At 58.3% G+C, this 27,802-nt stretch overlaps 1 protein-coding gene across 2 annotated transcripts in view; it reads right to left on the minus strand.

Moving 5' to 3' along the window:
• Positions 1-683: 683 nt before the first annotated feature.
• The window catches only part of RAB7A (RAB7A, member RAS oncogene family), a 46,407-nt gene continuing 19,288 nt past the window's right edge, over positions 684-27,802 (minus strand). The window contains exons 1-6 of one of the 2 annotated variants that reach the window (XM_068981631.1): positions 17,102-17,117; positions 11,883-11,943; positions 9,662-9,788; positions 5,304-5,522; positions 3,853-3,981; positions 684-1,955 (exon numbers count right to left, since the gene is read on the minus strand). In XM_068981631.1, the coding sequence (XP_068837732.1) occupies positions 1,860-1,955; positions 3,853-3,981; positions 5,304-5,522; positions 9,662-9,788; positions 11,883-11,935 (624 nt within the window). In that variant the 5' untranslated portion in view covers positions 11,936-11,943; positions 17,102-17,117 and the 3' untranslated portion in view covers positions 684-1,859. Of the gene's footprint in view, positions 1,956-3,852; positions 3,982-5,303; positions 5,523-9,661; positions 9,789-11,882; positions 11,944-17,101; positions 17,118-27,802 lie in introns of those variants that run through there. The other variant, XM_068981630.1, reaches the window with a different exon arrangement.

Here is a 27,802-nt window from a genome sequence, read left to right on the forward strand (position 1 = left end):
TCCACTAACCACCGCCCAGCACCAGGGGAGGCCGCCGGGCCCCCCACGCCCAGCCCACGAGGCAGGGCCGGAGCGCGGGGAGCCATGTGGCCCTGACGGGGGAGCTGTGGTGGTCCTGAGCGTCCAGGGGGTGAGCCCAGAGCGGCCGGAGGAAGCAACCCGCCGGAGACCTGAGGAGTGGGGCGTGTAGAGCCCCAGGCGCAGTCTGCCAGCCTCCACCCTCCCACCGGCCAACACGTGGCCATTTCCTAACACTGATCCTCACGGTGCCTGCCGTCCCAGCGTGGCTCATCCGTGCGGAACGCGGGCCATGCTGCCAAACCCTCCTGTCAAGAGTCAGAAACCCAGAACCACGCAAGGGCCACATGTCAGCGACCACGTGGGTTAAACCACCGCAAACCCAAAGGCCGCTCACGCTCGCTGCTCACAGCCCCGCCTCTGCAGGGACAGCGCTTTCCAGCCGGGGTCCCCTCCTCCCCCCTCAACTGTGATCAGAAACACAGACGGCATACACCAGGGGCCGGTGCTGAGCGGCTGGACGGAGGAGGCCCGTGGACAGTGCTTGCGGCTGCTGCTCGAGAGAAAGCGCTGTGAGGGCGACCAGCTACACAGCTGCCCCTGAGCCCAGGCCTGGAGGAAAAGATGGGGCGAAGACAGATGGTCTTTGTTCTTGGTACATTTTATTGGCATCACGTTCGTCTCTTTACAGAAGAACTTGGCCCACACCCGGGGACACGGGCCCTCAGAGGGGAGCTCTGTGAAGCAGGCTACAGTGTGTGGGGGGGCCGCCAGGAAGCGGGGGCTCTGGGGCTACACTGAGGAGTTGGGGCCGGGGAAGGTGTGCTCACTGAGGACGCCACACCCCAAGAGGAGCGCCGTCTAGAACAAAGGTACCGTCGCTAGCACAGGTCTGGGAGGGCCTCCTCTCCCTCTTGGACGTGGATGCGAATCTAACAGGGGAGTTTTAAAAGTGTGGAGCAGGAAAGAAAAAAAGGGAAAATGAGAGTTTTAACTTGTGAAACAGCTGTTTCTCCATTGCACACACCAAAGTATTACGCAAATCGCCTCTTGGAAAATTTAGATGCAGAGGGAACTGGACAGTCTCCCCCTGGAGAGATGCAAAGCTTTTTGGCTCTGAAGTCTTTGATGAAAGGCGCGCATGATTCTCGTGTCTACTGTGCAGAACACTGCCTCCTGCCGGGCTTCCCACCTCTTGAGACGCTGAACGCGCTGCGGTCCAGCCCGGGCCCAGCCGTCTGCCTCTAGGCCTGCATCACAGGACTTAAGCACATAACCCGAGAATTTCTTACGCTGATTTACACACTTTAATTGGTTGCATATATTAACATGTACTATAAGATTCTTTTCTACGAAGCATTACATAATAAATGGATACTGTAAAAAGATCTGATTAGTTAAAAGTAACAAGCATTAACAGATACATACAAAACTCAGCCTGATCAGACTGGGTGTGAGCCTGTGATGGAGCGCAGGGCACCAGCCTTCCCCCGTGGTGGCCTTCACAGGAGGGGGTGGGTAAAAAGACCACAAGACGGTTAAAAAAATCAGAACTAATTAGACACAGATTAACTGTAAACAGTTCTCTCTCCAGTGGACAAAAGGAAGAAGCTTCCAGCGCAGACTCCACCCAGGCGGGTGTGCGCCTCCGGCCTTGCTGCTGCCGTGGAGCCCACGGGGCGGGCGGTGGGTCTGTGGGGCGTGTGCGGGGGTCGGCGGTGTGCTGGGCTCTCTGGGCAGCTGGGCGAGAGATGACTGTCTGTGGGAGGAGGGGCTCGTGGAAGAAGGCCTGCACGTGTGTTCTCGGTCGCGGAGGACTGTGTGCTCTGCTCTCTGCCTCTTCAGCAGCTGCAGGTCTCGGCCGAGGCCTTGGGGCGGTCGTTCTTGTCCAGTTTGATGGGCTCAGGGAACTCGTTGTACAGCTCCACTTCCGTTTCCTGGGCAGGGAGAGAGGTGGTGACGGCGGGCCCGGGGTGGCTGCACGTCCTGCGGTGTAGGGGGGCGGGCCCCACAGCGGAGGGGCCAGGCGGGCAACGAGGGACGCTGCGGGGCAGGGGCAGGAGGGATAGGCCGGCGCCCTCCACCCGCACGTGCCCGCTCTGGGAGCTTCTGCCAGTGCCTGACAAAGACAGGGCCTGGGGCCCCAGCCCTCACAGACCCCGCGAGCTCGCCCTGCGCGCCCCTCTCTGGACCCAGGTCTGTTGTCTCTTCCAGGCCTTCAGGAGAGCTTGCCCCCAAGGCTGCACATGCCGGGCCTGCCCAGGACAACTCCCTCAGTGTGAGGCCCACAGGACAGGGCCTGGGGTCACTTCATGGGGACTTGGGCTGAATTAGCGGGTTTCCAGCGAGGGGCAGCTCCCTGCTTCCCAGGGAAGAGAATTCACCTGTGCCTTAGACGCGGAGCACCCGCGGGTCGAGGCCCTCTGGGGAAACCACTCCGGTCGCAAGAGCTATGCAAGCAGCCACGCCCAGGACTACCTGTAGTTTAAGGTGGTCTCGCTCCCTGAGGGCTGAGCATGTGCCCCCGTGGCCTGGTCTGCTCACAGGCCCGAGCCATCAGGCCCTTCCCGGCCCCGGAGGCAAGCCGGCTCCAGCAGCAACGGCCTGTCCCACCCGCTGCTCCAAGCCCTGACCAGCGCTCATCTGCTTTCTGTCTTAATGGAGGCCTCAGCGAGGTCGGACCTGTGGCCCCGAAACCGACAGGAAATAAGTGTGTCCTTGAACCACGCGGCCTGTGGGCGCTGTCCGGGGCCCGGTGCTGGCTGACACAGAATCTCAGGAAGGTTTATTTTTTGGGGGGGTAGGTGGTGGGGAGAGGACGGAGGAGGAAAAAGTTGCACCTGGAGTGAAAGTTGTAGTTCAAATGGATAATGAACCAAACAGCCAAGAAGAAAGCCACGACTAGCGAGGGGAGAGGCCGTGAGGTCGGGACGGCCGCGCAGGGGGCACGCAGGCTGCAGGCAGGGCCCGGCGCAGGGAGTGCGCGACGCGGGCGAGCGGGCTCCAGAGGGAACACACGCCCACCGGCAGCTTCTTCACTGTGGCCAGAGGGGCTGAGAAGGCGGCCCACCACACACAGCTCACCCCCACCTCTGCGCACGGCCGAGGCCCGGGCGAGGGCTGCGAGGGCCCCTCTGCAGAGCATGGGCGCTGCGGCAGCGACGCCACCACGGTGCCGGGACTGAGGGTCACCACTGTCCCCAGGGACAGCCAGGGGCCCCCTTACCAGTTGGACAGTCTTCCTCCCGCGACTCGAGCTCTAGGATCAGGAGTGTTCAGGGAGGAAAGCACTGCCCTGCCACTGTGGGGTCAGAGGAGCCCTCCCCCGGCACCGGCCAACAGGATGCCGCTGGTATGTGGTGGGGAGGGGGAGCATCTGAATAACCACCACAGAGAAAACGCAGGAGAACCTTACCCAAGGAAGACGACTCCTAGAGCCTTTTGGGTTAACCTCTATGAGGATCGTTTAGGATAATTCCAAAAGTTGGTGCACCTCACTGAATCGTCACAAACGCCCTGAAAGTGGGCAATCTCATTGTACAGCTCAGATAGGATTTAAAAACCAGACCAGATCCCAAGACGGGCAGCAGAGCTGGGCCTCAAACTTAAGGGTATCTTCCAACAGGAGGAGCACGCCGAGCAGGGCGGCCCCACACGAGGCGGCCTTGGTGTGTGCCCTCATGGAGCTGGCTTACAGACGGCCGGACAGGGCCGCTCTCAAAGGCCCACCACCACCTCTGGCTGCACAGAAAGCCCGCGGGGAGAGAAGGTGCGGGCCGAGGTGGCCAGGCCAGGGCTCCATCCCCGGAGGTGCCGATGGCGGCGGACACCCACCTGCTTGAGCGCATTCCGGGCGATCGTCTGGAAGGCCTGCTCCACGTTGATGGCCTCCTTGGCGCTGGTCTCGAAGTAGGGGATGTTGTTTTTGCTGTAGCACCAGGCCTGAGCCCGCTTGGTGGCCACCTGAAGGGGAGGCAGGGCGCAGGTGCCAGGAAGAGCAGGCATCCCAGCGGAAGAACCCCCGGGACCCCAGCCGGCCACCACCCACCAGCCCCGCGCCAGCTAAGCTCAGTACAGTGGGGGTTTCCCCTCTCAGCCCCCGACCCCGAGCTGCACCTGGAGGCAGCTTGTGAAGGGAGGCGGCAGCCAGCGCGGGAGGAAGTGCCTGCCCCCCCCCCCGGCTCAGGACAGGTCTCCAGCCCCTCCTGTGACCGCTCAGCGCACCTGCCTGGGCCCCTGGCCTGATCACACACCCAGGCCCCAGAGCCCCCAACCCAGCCACGTCCTGTTTCCTGACTCCCCACCCGAGCCTGTTTTCAGGAACAAGAGAAGAACCAATTCACTTAGGAAAGAGCTGACTGGTCAAAAATAAACTCAGCTATGAGTGAGTGAGTGAAGTCGGTCAGTCGTGTCCGACTCTGCAATCCCATAGACTGTAGCCTACCAGGCTCCTCCGTCCATCGGATTTTCCAAGCAAGAGTACTGGAGTGGGGTGCCATTTCCTTCTCCAGAGGACCTGCCCGACCCAGGGATTGAACCGGGGTCTCCCGCATTGTAAGCAGACGCTTTACCGTCTGAGCCACCAGGAAAACTCGGCTATACTGAACAATATCTCTGTCTACACTCCCCAGAGAGATGCTACTGGAAAGGAAGCCAGAGCAGTTTTACTCAAAGCCCAAAGCACCTTCTGACCCGCGGGATCTGGGGGGGCCCCACCGCGGAAGGACGACAGCTGACGGCAACCGGACCCTCCCCCAGGGTCAGAGGCGCCCACAAGCCCGATGTGGGGGGGTCTCAGAGGGCCTCCTGGGCCCTAGTCCCCAGGGGCAGCCGGCCTGAAGATGGCGCCCCTGTGCACCCCCAGAGCCACGAGGCGCTCAGCACAGACCCTCCATGTGCACAGGGTACCTCAGAACAGGCGGCCCAGGCGAGAGAGCAGGGCGCTAGGCAGGCCCTCTGGGGCCCCACGGCCAGGAGACAGAGGTCCCACGGGGCCCAGAGGTCAATCCCGGACTGGAGCCAGGAGGGCTGGCAGGGGGCCACTCCACGGGGCGCTCCGACCCCGCACACCCAGCCTGCTCTGCTCCCAGGGAGCCGGGCCCCACCCGAGGGCGGCCAGGCGCCCCCTTGTTAGTTGTACCCTTCCCTTGAAGGGGTCACAGGCAGACAGAAAGATGGGGTGATCCTCGGGGCACACGGTTCTTTACCAGTCAAAACTGAACACTGGCACTGCCCCCTTTGAAAGGCAGCCCCCCACCAAGGACCCCGCCATTGCCAGCACACACCTGTCTGTTTTCGAGGTCAATCTTGTTTCCCAGCACGACGAAGGGGAAGTTCTCGGGGTCCCGGGGACTGGCCTGGATGAGAAACTCGTCTCTCCAGCTGTCAAGGGTCTTGAACGTGTTGGGGGCGGTCACGTCGAACACCAGGACACAGCAGTCGGCGCCTCTGTAGAAGGCCACGCCCAGGGACTGGAACCGCTCCTGTCCCGCCGTGTCCCAGATCTGCCCAAGACACACCATCACTCCTGGGGGCGCAGCCCAGGACGGGGGGTGCGGGGGACGCCAGGGCCACCCCGAGACGAGCACCTCAGGACTCGGGGAGTGCGCGGAGCACGCTGACCGACAGCAGCTGGGTGCACACACCCGAAGCCCGGAGACGCTGAAAACTGTGGGTCCTGATCCAGAGGGAGGCCACACAGGGAGGTGTGTACGGAAAAGCTGCTTCGTGAACCTAGGCTCCGCGCTCGGGGGCTCCCCGCAGCAGGCGTCTGCTCAGGGCACGCTTACTTTTATTTGGCCACACCGTGAGGCTGGCAGGATTGGAGTTCCCCAGCCAGGGACCGAACCTGGGCCCTCAGCAGTGAGAGCACAGATCCTAACTGCCAGGCCAGCCCGGAGCTCCCAAACTGTACGTTTGTTTACGTGTATGTATCTTACTGTATATAACGTTTACTTTAAAAAAAAAAAACCTTTTTATCACATCTCAAGAGACAAAGAAAGCACTGTGTGAGGAGGGGAAGGGGAGGGCGAGAAATGAAGGGAAAAGCTGAGGAACTCAGCACGGAGGGCAGGTGCTGACCAACAACGCACAGCGGCACTCAGCTCTCAGAGCTTCCCATCATGCTCTGCCCCGCCGGGCAGGGACGCAGAGTGCACCTCCTGGATGCCCCAGACCCCGGCAGGGCCCGGGTCGCCGGGAGGGACAGCCAGTGTTCCCAGGATAGGCCCCAGGGCCGGCGCAGAAGGCACGCGGTTACCTCCAGCTGACAGCAGTCGCCACCTGCTGGACCCTCTGTCTGTCCGTCTGTCTGTCTGCAGGAAAGCACTCAGCCTCAGGAAGCATGAGACGCTGAACCATCCTCACAACCCAAGTAAATGCTACATCCACAGCACCGGCCGGGACTCCAGGGCTGGGCTTTAGATCAACATGGAGTGTAGGCTGAGCCACCCATCTCCTCTAATGAACCAGCCTCTGCAGGAAGCGGCCCAGACTCCATACAGCCGGCCTGGCCTCCTGAGACCCACAGCGCTTGCGGAGCACGCCAACCTACCGGGGCCACACGGACGCCCGGTAAGGGAGGACGGCCTCCTGCACAAACTGGACGAATGTCGGTTGGCCCGGAGGGAGTGAGCCCACACGGGGACAGCCCAGTGGCACAGGGCTGCGCCGAGGGGCTCCCGTTTCTGTCACTCCAGCGAGCTGCAACTGCATCGTGGACCTTTGCCACTGCCTACATGCGCCTCTGAGGGGCTCTGCACCGAGTCGAGGGAGGCGCGCCCTCCTCCTCACAGCCGGGCGCCTCGGGGGCAGAGCAGGCCGCCCGGAGAACAAGCTGCAGCCGCCAGGCCCGCTGCAGCCTCGAGCAGCCTCGCCGCCGCGCTTCCCGGCCGTTCTTGTTCCTCTCCCTGGTTCCAAGTTTATCTCGAAAAGGGTTTTCTTTCAAGATGGTTTTTCCAGTCTTCTTAATTTACCTCTCTTGGAATGTGGGCTTCCCTGAATCCGTGGATTGGTACCACATCTACCGTGAAAACTTCCTAGCAAATACGCACCTTGACCTTCCTGCTCTTCTGAGACGATGAAAAGCCTGAGCTGCTCACCGAGGCCTGCTTCCGACTTTCCCATCACTCCGCTTCCTTTCAGCCCGCATCTGCTGTATCCCACCTGCTAAACACTCTCTAACTTGTCATTCTGGGTTACCGTGTTCCATTTTCAGCAGCCCTACTGACCCACGCCACCTGCTTAGCTTCTCCACAGACAGACGAGATGGCTTGATGTCTTTCAATACAAAAACCACTCTGAACTGCCAGGGAGGTTTCCACTGGTCTTCACCGTGTTGCCTCCTGGGAATCATCTCTTTTTTTGGCATGCTGCTGAAGGCCCATAAAGATAGGGAAGGATTCCTCAAGACCTGGAATGAGGATGCCTTTGTCCGGAGATGGTGTTTCCATTTACTTCCGTCTTTTCAGCTGGCTGCAGGAGCCTGAGCACCAGCCTTCTGTTCCAGCCCGAGGACCACACACTTTCTCTCGCACAGTTTCCAGACTCTGCTCGGTGCCCTGGGTTCTCGGCGGGTGCACTGACTTCAGGAAACTCTTAAGATCTGAGCTTGTGGGGCTTCATCAGACTGGCACCCAGCCTGCAAGGGCTGGGCCTCCCTTCTGCAAGCCCTTGTGGTTATGAGAACCACCGCTGTCCGTCTGCTCCTGCTCCGGGACGCGGGGGTCTTCAGGCAGCATCTGAGCCCAGGACCTGGATGCAGCGCTCGGCCACAAGGCCGAGAGCTCACCTGTCCACCTGCTGTTCCTGCCCCCGCCTCCTCTCGCCAAGTGCTCTGCGGATCCTGGTCTCTGCGTTCCGGTTTTCTCTGAGGTGATCTGCTCAGCTCATCCTGAAGCTCACTGCTCCCTCTGCTGAGCTTAACCTGGGCTTTGCCTGTGCGACCCGTCTCCATTTTCTCGGCTTCCCACACCCCGCCTCCCAGGGGCCCTCTTCGCCACAGTCTCCACCCCTCGTGCAGAAGCCTCCAGTCTCTGTGAGCACTTTCTGTGGCTGCTTCCTCCAGGGCTCATCTTCTGTCCGCAAGTTGTGCGTCTCCTGACAGGTCTCATCTTTGTCCTCGCCGGGAGTGGCAGAGCGTTATGTCAGAGCAGACGGAGCTCTCCGTGCCAGGCGCAGCAGAGAGGCGCACAGTGGGACGGGGTGTCCCCCACGGGGGCAGGGAAGCAGAGCCCCAGCCTGCACTCCACGGGCCAGCTGCGCGCCTTCCAGGCACTGAGGCCTGGGGTCCCGTTCCCACAACCTCCAAGGCCCCAGGAGCCCTGTGTGTCTGTGCGCCCAACGGGGTCGGTTTTGGAGCCCACCCTGTGCAGGCCGCCTCTAGTGCTGATGGCGGGCGAGACGCCAGGCCCTGCTGTGCGTCCCCACACCGCCGCGGCAGGGCCCGAGCTCCCGCCAGCTCCTGCCAGCTCCCGCTCCTCCCCGCTGCCGTCCGAGGTCTTTCCTCTCCAGCGGGGCTCATTCAAGCTCTAGTTGTGCGCGGCCTGAGGCCTGCAGCGCCGCGTCTCTTTCGGCTGTGCCGCCTGCAATTTTATATGTTTGCACCCCCCGAGCTCAGCCACCAGCCAGTGCTTACAATTCTGTCACCTGGAGAGCACCCCACACCCCACCACCTGTTTACCATACAACTGGAGGTCTGCACCGTGGAACCTGCCCCCCCCCGCCCGCCGCTGTGTCTGACGCAGTGGGGTGGGAGCCACGTCGGCCTCACCTGGATGAGTGCATGGCCCCAGGAGCACGGGACACGCCCCCACCACAGCCCGAAACGCCCAGAAGTCTCAGCAAGCTGGGTGTCGGCCAGGACCACACAGCGTGGTCTCCCCAAGACAGCACTCAGGGCAGAGAACAAGGCTCAACTGCTGTGGAGGCAGGGCTTCCGAACACAACGCCTGGGCTGAAAGCTGGTGCTGCAGGATGCCAGAAGCTGGGGCGGAGGGCCTGGCCAGCAGGGCCCCGAGTGAGCGCACGCGAGGCTGGTGGGAGCTCAGCTCCTCCCCAGCGATCAAGCCCAGGCCCCCGCAGTGGATGTGTGGTCGGAACCATTGGACCTCCAGGGAAGCCCCAGAACGTGAAGCCTCTTAAGGAGCCAAGTGAAGGAACCATGTTTTTCCCAAGTGTTGAAAGGGAAGCCCCTGAAATCAGATTAAGCTGCTACATGAAGAAGCCAGACTGGCTGAACAGAAGCACAACTTACAGGGCCGTGAAGCGCACAAGACTAGAAGCCAAGAAGACACTAGAGTGGCTGCCGCGAGAGCCCAGGAGAGAGGCAAGGAGTCTTCAGCCTCAGCACAGGCAAGGGTGCTGGGAGAGGGGCGACTTGGACGTTTTGGAGACACAAGACAGGAACCGGAAGCTGCCAACTTTATAGCAAAAAACTGAACCACAGCAGCAAAACCCAGGGAGGCCAGTTAAATTCGAACTTTGGGAAAAAAAGGGAAACTGCTGGTGTGCCTCGCGGTGCTGAGGATGCCCCCCGGTGTCCCGTGCTGCGTCTGGCAGGCCGCTGGAGGCGAGCTGCCCGTGAGCATGGCCGTGAGGTCTGATAGGGAGGGCGGCGCCAGGACAGGGGCGGGGTGGCGCTCACCTGCATGGTCACGAGCCTGTCGTCCACCATCACCTCCTTCGTCAGGAAGTCCGCGCCTATCGTGGCTTTGTACTGGTTACTGAACTTCTTGTTCACGTACTGGTTCATGAGCGAGGTCTTCCCGACTCTGAAATGGGAGAAAACCACCAGTCAGGCCGGTCGGCACCGCACGCCGACTCTGACGCGAGCCGTCTGGAAGGACTGACCGTCTCGCAGAACAAGGCCCGCCCCTCCCAGTGCGGGGGAAGCCTCCAGTTCACCCAGTGGCGACGCGCGCCCACCAGGGACGGGCGTGGGCTACCGGCGGGGGTCAGGTCGGGAGAAGCACTCCTGAGCGCTGGTACCGCTGGTAGAGCCTAGCGTCTCCATTTCTCTCCTTCCTAAAGGGGGCTGGCAAATGCTCTCCTTCTAAAGGAAGCCCCAGCAGTAAGATCCCTGCACTTGTCCCGAAGCGTCTCTGCCGGCTTGGGTCTCTCCGTCTACTGGTGGTTACTCGGTCTGAGAGAGTAGTGGCCAGAGGCACCCACTGGCTCCCGGCAGACATTCACACCAGCCAGCCTGCGGCTGCTTTAGTCGCTAAGTTGTGCCCGACTCTTGCAACCCCGTGGACTGCAGCCCGACAAGCTCCTCTGTCCGTGGCATTTTCCAGGCAAGAATTACTAGAGTGGATAGCCATTTCCTTCTGCAGGGGATCTTCCCGACCCAGGAACTGAACCCAGGTCTCCTGCATTGCGGGCAGATTCTTTACCGACTGAGCTGAGTTTAAAATCTGAAGCAGAAAAAGCACCAATATTCCGCCAAATCGGAATCCACCAAAGCAGGCTCCCCAGAGGGGTGTTTCATTAAGAGAACTCAGCAAGAGACCGGGGTGACTCTTCGGGTGACGAGGCAGCAGGACAGGCCGGTAACCCCTTCCTTTCCACAAAGGCAAACACTCGCTTCACCCACAGAGGACCTGGGAGGACAGCCCAGGGCAGTGCTCCCCACTCGGCCATCTGCGCCCGAATCTCCAGCGGAAGACGACAGCAAGTCTGTCTCCAGGCAAGTCCAGGAAACGGGCCGAAAAGCAGCACTTTCAATCCTGACAGTGGAGCAGAGGAACCGAGAGGGTGAGCGCGGGAGGCGGGCCAGGGAGAGCAGAGATGGACGGAGCGTGTGTGTGATGTGCGGATGCGGCCAGCGCGGGCCCGAGGCTTGGGGTGGACGCGCGCTTTTAAAAGGCTTCTCAGCGGATTACGGAAGCCAGCCAGGGTAGGAAAACCACTGCCTTTTAAAAAACCTTTGGACAGGAGGCACACTTGCATTATTACATGATTTTGAAAAGCACGTCGCCTCTGGTCTGAGCTTTCAAGGGTCACTTCAGATGCCAAGTCTGAAAACCTCACCTGCACCCCCTGAGTCTTCCCAGTGACCACAGAGCTAGTCAGTTACCTGGTCATGGGAGACCCAGGCCCAGCCGGAGGCGGGTGCAGGCGCGCCTCCCTTGCAGGCGCTCCGCAGACTGCCTTCCGCTTCGTTTTCTCTCTTTGCAGACCGCACGTCTGTGGCGGCCCCGTGTCAAGCTAGTCACGGGCACCACTTTTCCAACGACGTCTGCTCCCTTCACATCTGTGTCACATTCTGATAAATCTTGCAGTAGTTACAACTCTCCCGTCATCACTCTGCTATGGTCTGTGACCAGTGATCTCTGATGTCACTACTGCAAAAACAAAGACTCACCGAAGGGTCAGTGGACGGGTAGCATTTTCCGGCAGTAAACTGTCTTTAAATTGCAGTATGTACGATGCTCTTTAGACAAACAGTCACTGCACACCAAGCGGCGACGGTACGGTGCGAACATGACTGTTCTGTGCCCACGGAAACCAGAAAGCTCCCGCGGCTCACCTCACTGCGATGCTGACGCCGTGGAGGTGGTCTGTAAGCGCCTGCAGTGTCTCGGAGCTCTGCCTGTGCCACCAAGTGTGCCCCAAACCTCCAGCGTGGGCACGGCATGCTGCCCACAGCAGCAAACCTCCATGAAAACTCTCCTCCCTCCTCTCACCAGGGAGGAAAGACGAGCCGAATGAAATTATCACTGAGTTCAAACAGCCACCATTTTCTCCAAACTGGGGACAAAGGGCCCCACGCCAGGGAGACCCAGCCCCACAGCAGGAGAGCTGGCCCCACGGAGCGCAGCGCTAGAGTGCCACCAGGGTGTCCGCTCACGTGCGGGGACACTTACCCAGAGTCTCCCAGGATGATCACCTTCAGCAGCACTTTCTTCCTCGAGGTCATCCTTCAACCTGGAAGGAAGGAGAAGGCACATGAGCGGCACGGAACTGCCGAGGGGAACCCCTCTCTCGGCACACGCACAGACGCGGCCCGGGAGCTCCACGCCCCAGCCTTCCGGCCGGCTCCCCGCTGCACCCAGGGCCTGGACGGAGCGCAGGCTCAGCACGGGACCCGGGCCAGGAGCACGCCAGGGGGCACCAGAGGAGCCTGCAGGAGGCGCAGCCGCCAGGACAGCATGGGTGAGCCTGAGCGCTGCTCACGCAGGCCTCCTCGGCGCAAGCCCTTTGTCCGGCGTGGAGCAGCCCGCCTCTCCCCACCACTGTCTACCCCTGATGCCGCCTGTCCGTCTTCAGAGCACGGACCCTGCATGCAGCTGGAGACGGCGGACAACCTCACAGCTGGCCCTCGGCACCCGCGCTCCTGCCTCTGCGGCTCAACCACGCAGGCTGTGCAGTCTGCGTTCTTCAAAAAACCCTCACAGGCGTCCCTGGTGGGCCAGGGATTAGGAATCCGCCGGCCAATGGTGGGGGCACAGTTTCCATCCCTGGCCCAGGAAGATTCCACGTGCGGTGGAGTAACTGAGCCCTGAGCCACAACCCGGGAGTCGCGACCACCGCGCCCAGAGCCGAGCTCCGCCCTGGGGAAGAGACTTGCGGCAACAGTGTTTGACTTTGCAGCTCGAGACCGTCTTTCCCCAGAAAGCCCTTCAGGAAGTCTTCTGCAGCCTGGACCAGACAGCATGAAGAGGCCCTGCTGGTGCTCAACCCCCTGCCTCAGCCTGACCCCGGATCACTTTCCTATGGGCACAGCCCTTGTGGTCCTCAGGAGTGCCTCAGAGGCCTTCAGGGGGAGAGTGGTGGCAGGAGGGCGGCAGTCCTGAGCCTGGGCCGGTGTCAGCACCGCACGTGAGGACCGCGAGGAGCACCCCTCGGCGCTGACCCCACGGGAGGGCTGGGGCTGCTGCCGCCTCCAGAGGCAGCAGCGTCCTCAGCAAGGACCCCACGCCTTCCGGGGACCCCCAGCCCTGGCCCCTCCTCAGGAGGCCGGGTGGAGACGACCAGGAACCAGCAGGGGTGGCGTCCGCCTCCCATAGTCAGCAGAGCGGGGACCTCGGGGCTTACACGGGACTGAGCGGGGAGGGCGTGGGCTCAGGAGAGCCTGGTGTTCTTCCAGTCTGGGCTGAAAGATGCTCCAGGTGGGGCCTGAGAAAAGCTGCCTCGAGTCTCTTCTCCACCTGCCTGGCTTCCTGAAGGCTGAGGCTGATGGCACTGCCGGCCACAGGGCCGTGACTCAAGAAGGGGATTCCTGGCCCACACTCCCCAGCGCTGTGACCTCGGATGCGCCGGCCAAGCCCTCTGCTGGGAGAAGGAGAACAGCTTTTAGGTCGGAGGAAGGGTGTCAGGCCTGGATGAGAAAAACACTCAGGACAGTGAAGAGAGCCCAGGCAGTGGTCAGTGAATGCCGGTGTGCTGGTTCCAAAGTGCGCCGAGTGCAGAGCCGAGCACACAGTGGAGTTTAGAAGGCAGCGCGCGCAGCGGAACTCAGAGCTGGCCACCGTGCACCGTTTCCAGATGCTGGCTGCCAGCTGTGCTCCACGAAAGGCAACGCCAAGGGCTAGAGCGGCTACTGCGCAGGGCAGGGTCAGAGGGAGGGCCCGTGCCCCTGAAAGCGGGGCTCTCCGAAGCTCTGCTCAGCGTGGGGATGGGAGGCAAACCAGAGGCGGTAAGCAGGCCCCACGGCCGAGCCCGGGGCAGGCTGGCTCAGCCCCCGGTGCCTTCTACGCAGCGCCCACTCGCACTAGTCAGGAGTGGGCCCAGACAAGCCGCGCCAGGCCTGCCTCCTGCAGCGTTTCTCCATCACGTCCGGGGCTGGCGTCGGCTTTTCCTCCCTGCAGTGAGAGGTTCAGCCCCAGCATCTCCAAGCACCCATGAGACCGCCAGCCCCACCGGCCTCCCGAGGGACTGCCTTAACCAAAGTCGAAGCGTCTCACCTCGAGGTCTCGGGCTGAATAGGGGCCGAGATCAGAGTGCGATGGCTGGGACACGCTTCAAATGCAAAGGGCAGGTTAAGAGAAGGGGTGAAAAGAAGATGCCTTTGCAAAGAAATACACCGATTCTCAGAGTTCAGTAAGTTTCACTTTGCACCGACCGCCCTTTCCTAACATCAGAAAGAAGACGTAAGAAGCACGCCCCACCCTCGCTGCCCCACGACAGCTTACGCCCACCTCCTCTGGGTGATGCTCAGAGGTGGCAGGCGGCCCCCGAGTGCCTTCCTCCCTGCACACCCCATCACAGGCCTGGGGACCCACCGGAGGCGTGTCCGGGAGGCCCCTCCGAGCTCGTGCGGCCCTGCACCCAGGCCGGAACCGTCTCCCCCGTGGCGCCAGTCAGCCACTGTCTCAGCGTCTGATATTTCTCTGGCTGCACTAAGCATTTAAACAGCCGCTCACCTTCCGCCTGACATATCGAAACTCTAGGGAAAACAGTGCCCGAGAGGACACCTCTGAGCTTCCACGCGTGGGGTCCTTTTCTGGGACACTGGAATGCTCGCTGGGTGGAGGTCTTGTAGGCGCTCAGACTCCTGATACCCGTGCCAGCCACATGGAGCTGAGGACCACTGGCCAGTCCACACAGCGGGCAGCCCAGGCACGGGGAGGCGGCCTGGCCGCAACACCCCGACTCTGAGAGCCCTCACTCCTGGGGGCTCCCCACAAGAGATACGCCCAGCACAGGAGCCGCTGTGCTCCCTGAAGCCCAAGGCTGGGGGCCCATCGGGTGCACCCAGCCCCTCCCCACCCATCAGATGCCATCACGAAGCCGGACACGTGACCGCAAGCAAGCTTCCCACAACAGAGGCGCCTGCACGTGCCTGCAACAGGGTTCCCAGGCAAAGGGGCAGAAGTCAGTGAGAGGTCAAATTCTCACTCAGGGGAAAGGTTTCTGTCCATCTTAACCCAAGATGTTTACGAACGGGATTACTGAGATTAAGAATGGGATTAACTGTTTAAGAATGGGATTATTGAGTCAAAAATATAAAAGCGCTTTTATGACTTTTGCTAATTCACTTTCCTGAAGGATTTCCCAAATATAACTGCAGCCACCGTTGCAACAGTTAACAGATACAGGATCTAAATGAGAAAATTTTTACTGAGACAAAGAAAATCAGGATAAATGAAGAGACATCTCCTGCAGGAAGCCTTAAAGTAAAGATAAAAGTTCTTCCCTGTTTAAATAATTGCAAGGATTTGGGGGGAATGGGATGAAGCCATTCTATCTTTCTTAGTAATAAATGAACAAGAATCCCTCGCAATCCTTTCAAAAGAGTAGTGACAGGGAACTGGCCTGACCGTCTTGGAAAGTATGCCACAGAAACAGTATCAGTACAGGCTGGAATTCCAGCGTTACAGAGCTCAGCAGCACAAGGCTGACCCCCCACTCAGTGGTGAGAGCCAGGTTAACACGCCTACAGCTCGCCTTCCCAAACAGACTCCCCAGCAGAGCGGAGGTGCAAACTCAAGGAAGAGACAAACCAGGCCTCTCCTGGAGGGCAGGTCACAGATGCCTCTCTTTTCTTCATGTTCACTTACTGTCATCTTTCCAGGGGCAAACGACCTTCAAACTCAAAGGCTATTTCTATTTTGGAGGCAAACGTTCACTGTTGACTTTCCGGTCAGTTCCCCTTGCAAGAGCATTCCTGTCCTGCAGGACACGTGCCCCCGCGCAGCGCCTGTCAACAGGCGAGGCGGGGTCGCGGCCAGGGCCGGCCCAGAGGGCGCCACCGGCTTCACACTGGCAACCGCTAAGAGCTATGCGTTTGTACGTCATGTTCTCTGGGATCGGAGCGTGGGACACTTGTTTCTAGAAAAGAGCGAAGGAAAAAAATAAAACCAAAGCAACCCTGGAGCACAGCTCTGCCGCAAGGAGCAGCGCCTCCAGAACCCTCACCGCGGCACTTGCTTTCTCTGACCCTCTCCCAGCACCGTCTCCACGGACTTCTGCAGACACAAACTGCTCTGAAAATCCCTACAGGGTCAAATGTCCCCAGGGCCTGGGACCGGGCGCTGAGGGAACACCCACCAGCCCAGGAGTCCCTCCCAGAGCCTTTCTAGAAGGGGTATTCGCAGCACATCCCCTTCCTTCTGTCCTCAAACCCAGCCTGCTCAGCGCACATCACCGTTCCCCATGCCTCGTGCACTCCTTCCCCCAGGGACACTGCTTCTCAGGTGGGAAATCAAAAGCCAGACGCCCCCCCACACACCTGGAGTCACTGCTCTCCTCATCTCTGAAGCTGAGCAGCCAACTGGCCGTAAAAGCTGAGGCAATAAGGAAGCCGCAAGCAGGCACAACCATCAGGAAAGCATCGTGGCCCAGCCCAGACTGTGGGCTGGGCAGGGCCAGTGAGGACAGCAACGGACTGCTGGAGAAGGTGGGCGGGGGCGTGGGGACACGGGGCCAGGGAGGGGAGGAGCAGGAAGCCGGGCCACCCCCACCTCTGCCGCCAGCCCGAGGGCGGCCCCTCAACCAAGGCACTGCCCCCGTGCCGGCCACGCAGGGGCGCAGCCTGCGCTGAGTCCTCGGGGTTTACGCAACCTGAAACCCGGGAGGGTCCACTGATCATGCAGCCTGCGTGCTCCACGCAAGCCTTCGGCTGTGATGGTGTCAGCCAACAGGCTGCTGCTCTGTGTCCCATTTACAGCACCCCAGGGGAAGCGCAGCAGGCAAGAGCCCCAGGACTTCGAGAGGATACTGGGAGGCCCGAGAAGACGCAGGAGACACACCAGCGAAACAAGCACATGCCGAGCTGCGTGGCACCCCAAGGGCGGTGGCCTCAGCTGCGGAGCGAGACAAGCTCTGCTTCGGGAAATGGCTGAGCAGGACTGGAGGAGGTAAAGGGCACCGGATGTCCCAGGCAGGACAGCCCGCTGACCCGTCAAGGGCAGTGGCCTCAGCTGCGGAGCGAGACAAGCTCTGCTCCGGGAGATGGCTGAGCAGGACTGGAAGGAGGCAAAGGGCGCCGGATGTCCCAGGCAGGACGGCCTGCTAACCCGCCAACACTGCCCCCAGCACGCCCTGTCCCTCCCAGTGCCCCTTCAAAGGGGTGCCTGCCACTCCACACTGCCCCCCAGGTGCCTTGCGCACGTGAGGACGGGAGACAGTCCCAGAGACGGACCTGGGAGTGCAGGTCCAGGGACGGCCCCAGCGCCTCCTCCTAGGCTTGGCCCGCAGCGACGTGCCAAGCTCCCCACACAGGCAAGGTCAGCACTCTCTGAGATGAGGACTTCTAAACCCCCGCCTACCGCTCACCAGGAAAGGCCTGGCTGGCATTCTCACCAGGGCACACACCCTGGAGCTGCCACAGCATCGACTTACATCATGGGGGAGCTATCGTTGTCAGGCGGGGCCTGTCTGGTGTGGGGCGGGGCCTGCCTGGTGTGGGCGGGGCCTTCTGGTGTGGGGCGGAGCCTCTAGCTGTGGTGCACAGACTCTCTAGCAGTGGTGTAGGCTGAGTTTTTGCACCACGTGGGATCTCAGTTGCCCAAGCAGAAGCTGAAGCTGCACCTGCTGCCCTGAAGGACTGATTCTTAGCCACTGGACCACTGGGGAAGTCCCTCTGAGGGCATTTCCAACAGTGTGAAACACGTACCTAGTCAACCAGCATTCCTAGTATTATCACTTCACCTTCCCAATCTCATCACCCCAGCCTCTCACACTAGCTCGCTGACTCACACAAGTGTGTCCAAGGTCCTAGTCAAACATCTAAGACAAATCACAGCTTCATTTACGTGCATCCTGAAGTCACACTGTACAAACCAGGACTGCGTCGACACCAGCAAACGCTGCGGGGGAGGTGTGTCACTGGAGGAAGGCGCCTGCTCAGCGCCAGGGAAGGGTAAGCACAGCTGGCGCGTGGGCGCTTGGTGACCGCCCACTCCGGCTTTCGCCTCCGTCTACTGTTCTGCGGCAACAGTTTAGGCCCATGAGTGCGAGAAGCATGGCTCCCCGCTCTTGAGATCCTAACCCAGGCTGATCAGATGACCTCAGACTAAGGCACCCTATGTCCTGACACCCTCCTCCATGCCTCATACTTAACCACGTCCACCCACGAGTCCCTGTCTCTCTCAGGAACACTGGTCACTAGCCGCGACCTAGGGCAGAAGCACACCCACTTTGGCTCAGACACCTACGGAGGGTCAAGTACAGTGGCAGTTGCTGGGCTGGACGTCGGGGCTGACCTACTCCCTGGTGGTCCAGCGGTTAAGACTTCATGCTTTCAGCGCAGGGGGGCCAGGCTCCATCTCTGGTCAGGGAACCAGATCCCACATGCTGCCACTAACGCCTGCCTGCACAGCCAAAGAAACAAGAAGGCCACCGTGATTGTCTACGCTGAACAAAGCACTCTGTTTTGTAGCTTCCGAGTGGTCACCTGGAAGCCCCAGTGGCCAGATGCAGCTGGCTACTTCACACCTCCTCGCTGGACAAGGGGCTTGGCGTGATCCTATACACGGAGAGGCCACGTGCAGAATGAGCCCAAGCACCTGACACCCATAATGGGCCCTTAGGAGTCACTTCACCCCATCCTGTGCTGGGAGAGGCACCCCGGGGGCACCCACAGCCCGCCCGGCTCCCGCCTGCACCCCCAGAGACCATGAACTACCTCCTGCGCAGGGAACTGCTCTCAGGCTGCAGCAAGCCCGGACACGCCCACCCCCTCCAGCACCGGTCAACACCTCCACTCAACTCCTGCCCACGCAGGCTGCCTTCTGGAGCCTCAGCTTCCCGGCTGCCGCCCTCTGCCTGGCTCAGACTCACTGCGCCTCTTACACCACCTGCCTCGTACACGCATCGTCCGTTAGTGAAATACGGTGATGCCCTAAGAACGCGGAGAATTTTACAAATGTGTAAGAGCTCCCTCAGCACGGAAGTCCTTAACTGCACAGGACGGTACCACCAGCCTCAGCAGTCATCCCAAATATCCAGGAAGTATACTGCCGCTGGGCTAAGCTTCACGACCATGCCAACCCTCTGCTGGTCCAGGCCACGCATTCCCCGTGCGGGCGTTACTAACCATGGTCTGCGGCCCTCCAGAAGCTGAGCGTAAGGACACAGTACATCCACAGTATTAAAACTTCACTGAGGCGGGGGACACAGTTGGGGAGGCGAGGCTGGATCTGCAAAGGCCTGGGGGGCAGAAGGGAGATGTGATAATGGGAAGTGGCGGGGGAGGCGGGTCTACACCGGGCGGCCCTCTACAGCACCCAGCTGCTCAGCCACACCGGCCACAGGCCCGCACCTGCCCCACTGGCCTGTGCAGGCAGAGAATGCTTGCGTCTCCACAGCCGGTGAGGTCTGCGGTGTGCGGCCGGTCTCAACAACCCTGGAGGATCTAACCAGCACTGGCCGGTGGTCCTCACACACCTCCAGTCTCAGTGGGTGGCCATTCATTGCTATCTAGCCCATCGTCTTTCCCTCTTGAAAACACAGTAAACACTAGCTCTTCAACAGCAACTTTAGGCACCAGCGCACACGTGGGCTCTTCATCAGACTGTCACAGGAGCATGCTGGCTGCACCCTAACCACTTCAAAATACTTGCAGCCACTGGTCCTGGCTGGCCAGGAGTGTCCACACAGCACCCCAGGTCCTCTGTACCCCCGAGCTGCCTGTCTGAAAGCCAACAGCACTGTGGACGACACCAGCAGCACGAAGGAGCCGACAGACCACACTGGCCCGGAGCAGGCGGCCTGTGGAAGGTCAGACTAGGGAGCGTGGCCCAGATCTCAGAGCCTCGCGGGACCAGGGGTGGACGTCCGCTCCTGACAGAGCCGCGTGTCCCAGCAGACCCTCTGCCTGCGCGTGCCTGTGTGAGGCGGTCACAGGCACTTTTTCCTCAAGGGCTCTTGCAGGAACCACGGTGACTGAGGTGTGCCCCAAGGCTAGACCGACTCCTAAGCGGTCCTTCCCGACCACTTCCAAGTCAAGACGCCAACATTTAAGAAAAAGTCCAGTCAGCTAAGTGACAGTCTGTCTCCACACTTGCTGATTTTTTAAGGGTCCACAGCACCCAGAGCACAGAACGCAGAACATCACACGCGTGGTCAGGTTACATGCTGACAAGCTGCCACTACCGGCCACAGGTCTACGACCCAGAGCTCAGACAGGGAGGCCCAGGGCACGCGGTGCACCACCACCACCAGGACAGCAGCCAGAGAGGAAAGGCACGGTCCACCGGCCAAGAGGAAGAGTGGGGACCGGGGCAGACAGACCCCGCCAGCACCCTCGGGGGCGCCGAGCCGGCGGAGAGCGCCCCTCCTCAGGGGAGGGCTCTCGGCGGCTGCTGGGACCCTGGAAGGCTCCGAGGGCCCCTCCGTTCTGAAGCGGCTCCAGCTCAGGACTGGCCTGTCTCTCCCACACCGTCAACTTCAGTTCCCCGTGCCCACTGTCACACCACCGGGACCCCGCCACCGCTTCAGGGAGCAAGATCACAGGACTACACGCCTGCGGGCACACGGGATTTGCCGCTTTGGCGTGAAGTGGGCCACTACCTCCTGGGAAAAACAGGTTAGGGCAGCAACTCTCGCCCAACGTCTGGGGTCACAGGCTCCGAACCTCGAGCACTGCCTGCTTCCAAGTCAGATACCAGGGATGCGCGAGTCCCAGGAGCCCCACGCTTGGTCCCAGGGCCACTGTCCTCAGAAAAGACCTCTGGGGCAAAGACCACGTTTCATATCAAGTCATCAAAGTACATTAAACCAAATACGTAACCACTGGGGCTTTAATTCACAAAGCCTCCTCACCAAAACAGTTTTAAACAAGTGTTCAAAAATTTCAGTATTAAACGAAAAAGTAGCCCGATTTAGCATTATGAACTCATATCCTGTAAGGAGACTTACAGCTAAAACGGCGTGGGATGCCTCCTGTGCGGAACAGTGCCCAGATCCCGGAGCACCCTGGGGCTCGCACTCCAGGCCGTCACTGTCGCTGACCAGCTGAACGTGCAGCAACGACGGCAGAACAAATGACTCTCAGACACACAAATGGGTTCTAGCAGGACGAGCCCCTCGCGTGGAAAAGCCAGCTTTGTGACCGGCTGCAGGGCCCTTACAGCACTGGACCTCCGTGTGTACCTGCTCTGTTCACTTCATAGGACAGTCATGATACTACCTTTCCTTGAAACTGTCTTTAACTATGCCCATCACCTAGGGACTTCCCTAGTGGTCCAGTGGATAAGACTCCAAGCTTCCACTGCAAGGGGCACAGGTTCAATCCCTGGTCAGAGAACTAAGACCTCCCACAAGCCACACGACCAAAAACAACAAAAACCCCCCCAATGTCCACCCCAAACAAGGCTACTCTGATGCCTGTCTCTGAAGAGTAATTCTATTAAAGTACTGACCACAGTTGTCCTCTGGTTGCTAAGCCATATCTCACTCTCTGTGAGCCCACGGACTGCAGCACGCCACGCCTCCCTGCCCTTCACCATCTCCCGAAGTTTGCTCAGACTCATGTCCATCGAGTCGGTGATGCCATCCAACCATCTCATCCTCTGTTGTCCCCTTCTCCTCCCGCCTCCAACCTTTCCCAGCATCAGGGTCTTTTCCAATGAGTTGGCTCTTTGTATCAGGTGGCCAAAGTACTGGAGCTTCAGCTTCAGCATCAGTCCTTCTAAAGAATATTCAGGGTTGATTTCCTTTGGGATTGACTGGTTTGATCTCCTTGCTGTCCAAGGGACTCTCAAGAGTCTTCTCCAGCACAATTCAAACACATCAATTCTTCAGCACTCAGCCTTCTTCATGGTCCAACTCTCACATCCATACATGACTGCTGGAAAAACCATAGTTCTGACTAGACGGACCTTTGTTGGCAAAGTGATGTCTTGGCTTTTTAATATGCTCTCTGGCTTTGTCATGTCTTTCCTTCCAAGGAGTCAGCATCTTTCAGTTTCACGACTGTGTCTCCGTCTGCAGCGATACTGGAGCCCAAAAGGAAAATCTCTCGCTCCTTCCACCTTCTTGCCTTCTATTTGCCATGAAGTGATAGGACTCGATGCCATGGTCTTAGCACTTTGAATGCTGAGTTTCAAGCCAGCCTTTCGCTTTCATCAAGAGGCTCTTTAGTTCCTCTTCACTTTCTGCTATTAGAATGGTGTCCCCTGCATATCTGAGGTTGAGATTTCTCCTGGCAGTCTTGATTCCACCACGTGAAATATCCAGCCTGGCCTTTCACATGAGTACTCTGCAAAGGTGACAATATACAGTCTTGACATATTTCTTTTTCAATTTGGAACCAGACCGTTGTTTCATGTCCGGTTCTAACAGTTGCTTCTTGACCCACATACAGGAGTCTCAGGAGACAGGTGAGGTGATCCAGTATTCCTCTCTCTCTAAGAATTTTCCACAGTTTGTTGTGATCGGCACAGTCAAAGGCGTTACCGTAGGCTTTCTCTATGATCCAACGAATGTTTGCAATTTGATCTCTGGTTCCTCTGCCTTTTCTAAATCCTGCTTGTACATCTGGAAGTTCCTGGTTCCCCTACTGCTGAAGGCTAGCTTGAAGGATCTTGAGCATTACCACGCTAGCATGTGAAATTAGTGCAACTGTACAATAGTTTGAACGTTCTTCGGCACTGTCATTCTTTGGGATTGAAATGAAAACTGACGTTTTGCAGTTCCATGGCCACTGCTGAGTTTTCCAAATTTGTAACATTTTTATGTTGAGTGCAACACTTTAACAGCATCATCTGTAAGGATTTTAAACAGTTCAGCTGGAATTCCATCACCTCCACTAGCTTTGTTGGTAGTGACACTTCCTAAAGCTCACCTGACTTGACCCTCCAGGATGTCTGGCTCAAGGTGAGGGGCCACACCACGGCAGTTATCCTGCAGAGGCTTGTGTGTGTTCCTGCCGCCTCTTCCTTACCTCTCCTGCTTCTGCCAGGCCCACACCGCCTCGGCCCTTTACTGTGCTTCTTCTTCCATGGAACGCTCCCTCGCTGGCTCCAGTCTCCCTGAAGAGGCGTCCAGCCTCCCTTGTCTGCTGTTATCCTCTCCTTCTCCACACTGCTCACTGAAGAAGGCTCTCCTTGCTATTCTCTGGACTCTGCACTCAGTTACGTATGCCCCAGTTAGGACTCTCCAGAGAAACAGAACCACGGATCCAAGGATAAAGGAACAGAGCCTACCGCTTCTGCTGGCGCCGTGTAAGAGCCTGCGTTTTCCCAGTTAAAGTGAGATTTCAAAAGTGTTGTTAAAAATAAACTTCACATACATGAGATTCACGTTTCTATAAGGATGTATAAGATCACGGAATGCACACGTGTGAGATGTAGCATTTAGACTAGTGAGGAAGTTCTCACAAGATCACGGAGGCCGAGATGCCCTGCGATCGGCAGTCTGAAGGCCTGGGAACCAGGCAAGCTGGTGTCAGATCTCAGCTGAGCAGGGGACTGGGAGTCCCCCTCGGCGTCCCCCAGGCCCGGACGAGAGCAGCCTGCCCTGCTCAGCCCTCACGCCCAGCTGTGCGCCCCACCCAGAGACACAGCACAGATGCCCTGGAAGCAAGCGTTAGCTAACCCTTGGGGGCCGCTGCCGGCCAGGCTGACACACAGCACTCACCAGCACACCAGGCAGGCGTGAAAGCCCCGCAGAGCTCAGGGCTCAGGCGAGAGTTCAGCTCCTCTGGCTGAGGAGGAAGTCCTCCATTACAAAGGTTACCATCCGAAGGTCATTACTCAAGCGCAGCTCTACAGGGATTCAGACGCAGTGCGTGCAAGACCTGGCAAAGCACAGCCCCACCTGCCTCACGAGATCCCTGACGGCCAGCTTGCTGCAGGCAGCATTCAGAAAAACCACTGCTAAACACTAACTCAGGGTGGAAACGTACCAGCGACCCACGAGAAAGGAGAAGAGCCGAACGTCCCGTCGCCAGGTCAGGTGTGGGCGCTTCTCCGCAGGTCCATGCAGCACTGCGTGGCACACGCCACGTGCAGACCACGGTTCTCCTCAGGCGGGAGCGCCGCTCCAGAGCAGAGCTCGCAGCTTCCCCAGCCGGCGCCGTGACCACCCGGGATGGAAACACGAAATCACATCTCGAGGTCAGAGGTCTGCCAGCCGAGATGCCATCTGGCTCTTATTTGGGAGGAAGAGCGTGTCTGGAGCGAGGACACCCGCCTCAGTGTGCGCACCTGTAAGAGCCTCACCCGCGGAGCGGCCACCGGGACTGTTTCCGGGACCTTTCCCCCAGGGCCGACAGGAACCCCGCGCGGATCACGCACGCAGCAGCCCCTGCTCGCCTGCCCTGGCCCTGGGCTCCGTCTTGGAACTGGCCTCCTGCAAACAGCGCTCGTGCACCAGGTCCTACAGAACCTGTCCTTTCCTGCCTGGCTTATCTCACTTGGCATGTTTTTAAGGCCCGTCCACCTCTCAGCCCACACTGGAACTTCATTCCTGTACATGGTGAATAATACACCCCCGTATCTACTCACCAATGGATGGGCACACAGGGTCTTTCTCCCCGTTGACTGCTGTGAGTAATTCTGCCATAACCCATAGTGTCTGACTATCTGCTGGAGATGCTGATTTCAAATCTGATGGGTAGACGCACCTCAGTGCCAGGACATACGGTAATTTTCTGTAATCTAAACACTGCTCTCCATACAAGTCCAGCATTTCACACTCCTACCAGCAATACACAAGGGTCCCAATTTCCGTAATTCTCACCAACACGTATTTTTTTTAAAATACAGAGCCAGGCTTCTGTGGTGGCTCAGTGGTGAAAATCCACCTGCCAATGCAAGAGCCACAGGCTTGATCCCTGGTCCAGAAGATCCCGCATGCTTTGCAGCAACTAAGCCCCCGCGCCACAACTGCAGAGCCTGTGCCTTAGAGCACGCAGACCGCAGCTGCTGCAGCTCGAGCGCCCCAAAGCCCAGCTCTGCAACCAGAGAGGCCACTGCAGCGAGCCCACACGCGGCAACCAGCGAGGCGCCCCCGCCCGCCACAGCGAGAGGAGCCCTTGCTCACCACAACTAGAGACAGCCTGAGCAGCAACGAAGACCCAGCACAGCCGTAGATAAACAGATAATAAGGTCACTTCGAGCGAGGGAAAGAAAGAGCCACCGTAATCCAAGTAGAGCATGTATCACCATTCTGAATTCCCCTAATAACTAGTGGTGCTGAGTATTTATTTTCTGTGTGGATCAGCCACTTCCACATCTTTTTTGGAGAAATGTCTACTCTGATTCTGAACCATCTATAATCAAATTGCTTGTTTGCTATTGAGTTGTTCAAACTTTAAATATGTATTCTGAATATCAGCCTTAGCAAATGTACAATTGGTTAGTATCTTCCCCATTCTGCAGGCTGTCTTTTTGCTCCCCTGACACTACGCTTGGAAACACAAAAGGTCTAGTTTGGATGAAGCCGAGTCTACCTGTTTCCTCTGCTGCTGCAGGCACTCTTGGTATCACAGCCGTGGCATTGCTGGGTCCAGCACCAGGGGCCTCGCCCTGTTTGCTTCTCAGTCCCACAGCTCTAAGTCTCTCTCTTTTTTGCAGCACTGAGCAGCATGTGGGGTCTTGGTTCCCTGAGCGGGGATCAAATCCTCATCTCCCGCAGTGAAAGCGTGGAGTCTTACACCCCTGGACCACCAGGAAAGACCCTCACTTTTTTCCTTTAACCTCTTAAGATTGAGGTCTTTGAGACTGCAATACAGGACACACCACCATAAAACTCCCAGGAGAGAATGCAGACAAAACATTCTCTGACATCAGTCATTCCAGTGCTTTCTTATCTCAGGCCAGTCTCCCACAGCAGCAGAAGTAACAACTGAAATAAGCAAACGGGAACTAAGCAAACGTACAAGCTTTTGCACAGAAAAGGAAAACATAAACAAAGGGGGGAAAGCTACAGAATGGGAGAAAATATTTGCAAATGGTATGACTGACAAGGGTCTAACTTCCAAAATATACAAGCAGCTCACACGTCTCAGTAGCAACAACACAACACAACACACAAACGGCCGCAGAGCAGCCAAGCCCACATGCCGTACTGAGCGCGCCTCGCAACGAAAAGGCCCGGCGCGACGAAAGCAACATCCCACGCCACAAGTAAGGTCTGACACAGCCAAATAAAGTTTAAAAAAAAAAAACAAAACACGGGCAAAACCTAAATAGACATTTCTCCAAAGAAATACAGGTAGCCAACAAGCACATAAAAATATGCTCAATATCGCTAATTTTTCAAGAAACGCAACTCAAAACTACAATGAGGTACCACCTCACACTGGTCAGAATGGCCATCATTAACAAGTCTGCAAATAATAAATGTTGGAGAGGGTGTGGAGAAAAGGGAGCCCTCCACATGCTTGGTAGGAGTTTATCAACAAGCCGCTGCAGCCACTAGGAAAGTTCCTCAGAAGTTGTCACATGATCCAGCAGTCCCACTCCTGGGCGGATATCCGGACAGACTCTAATTCAGAAAGACACGCAGCCCAGGGCCCACGGCGGCGGGGCACCGCCCCGGCAGGCAGCCGCGGGAAACACTCACGTCCCGCGCGGGCGGGGGCCCGGAGCAGCGCGGCGCACATGCGCACTGGAGCACGACAGCGGCGCGGGAAACAGCGCCACCGCGCGGCCACGCGGGCGACACCGAGCGAACCGCCGCGAGACGCCCCAGCTGCCACTCACACGGGGAACCCGAAACAGGACACCCGCAAACCTGGGTAGCAGCGAGACTCACGGACAGAGGACACAGAGGCGCGTCTGCGGCTGCCGAGAGGAAGGGAGGTGGGGGGTGGACTGGGAGGTTAGGGTGAGCAGAGGCAAACCGGTGCCCAAGAGATGGGCGACAAGGCCCGACTGCGCATACAGCGAGCGTCCATTCAACGCCCCACGGCGAACCGCCCCGGAAAGAGCAGGAAAAAGGAGGCAACGTGCAGGGGAGTCACCTGCTCCACAGAAGTCAGAACAACACGGTGAATCAACGATTCGTCAATGAAAGAAGCGTCAGGTCTCCCATTTAATCTTGCGTATGACGACAGGTCCAGGTCCAAATCCGTCTGCAGGCAGGCCTTTCCCAGCACCGCCATCAGTCACGGAAGGCACGGCTTTCACCGCGGAACGCGCTCGGCACCTTTGCCAAAGGTCAGTTCACCTTGCATGTGAAGGTTAATGTCTGGGCTTTCCAGCCTGTTCCGCTGGTTCACCCGTGTTTCCTATTCTAGTATCACACTGTTCTGATTTCCACAGAGCTTTGCAGTTTGAAAATCTCAAAGTGGGAGACCTCCAACTTATGAGCTTTCAAAATTACTTTGACTATTGAGGGTCCCATGGCTTTCAGGACAGGTTTTTCTATTTCTGCAAAAAAAAAAAAAAAAAGTAATTGGGAAGTTTGACAAGGATTGCATTGAATCTGTAGATGGTTTCCCAACAATATTAATTTTTCTAATTCATAAATGAGCTGTCTTTCCACTTACTTACATCTTTAACCTTTCTCAGCAACGTTTATAGTCTTTCGTTTAGAAGGCATTTTCATTTACCAACTTAGATTCCTAGGTATTTTATTCCTTTTGGTGCTACTGTGCATGGAACTGTTTCCTAAATTTCTTTTTCAGATGGTATCCTGAAATTTGTTGACTTAGTTTATTAGCTTTAATAGATTTTAGTCTTTTAATTTCGGGGTATGAACTCTGTAAGGTACTCCACGTATAAGATCACGTATCTCTTTCCTGTCCAGTTTGGATGTCTTTTCTTTTTCTTGCTGAACTGCTCTGGCTGGAACTTCCAAGACTGTTGAAGAGAAGTGGTAAAGTGGGCACCCCTGCCTTGTTCCTGATCCTAAAAGACAAAGCGTGTCCTTCGCCTCTGTAAAGGACATT

The sequence above is a fragment of the Capricornis sumatraensis genome, chromosome 10, assembly GCF_032405125.1.
Source record: "Capricornis sumatraensis isolate serow.1 chromosome 10, serow.2, whole genome shotgun sequence".
In the NCBI taxonomy this organism is placed as follows: domain Eukaryota; kingdom Metazoa; phylum Chordata; class Mammalia; order Artiodactyla; family Bovidae; genus Capricornis; species Capricornis sumatraensis.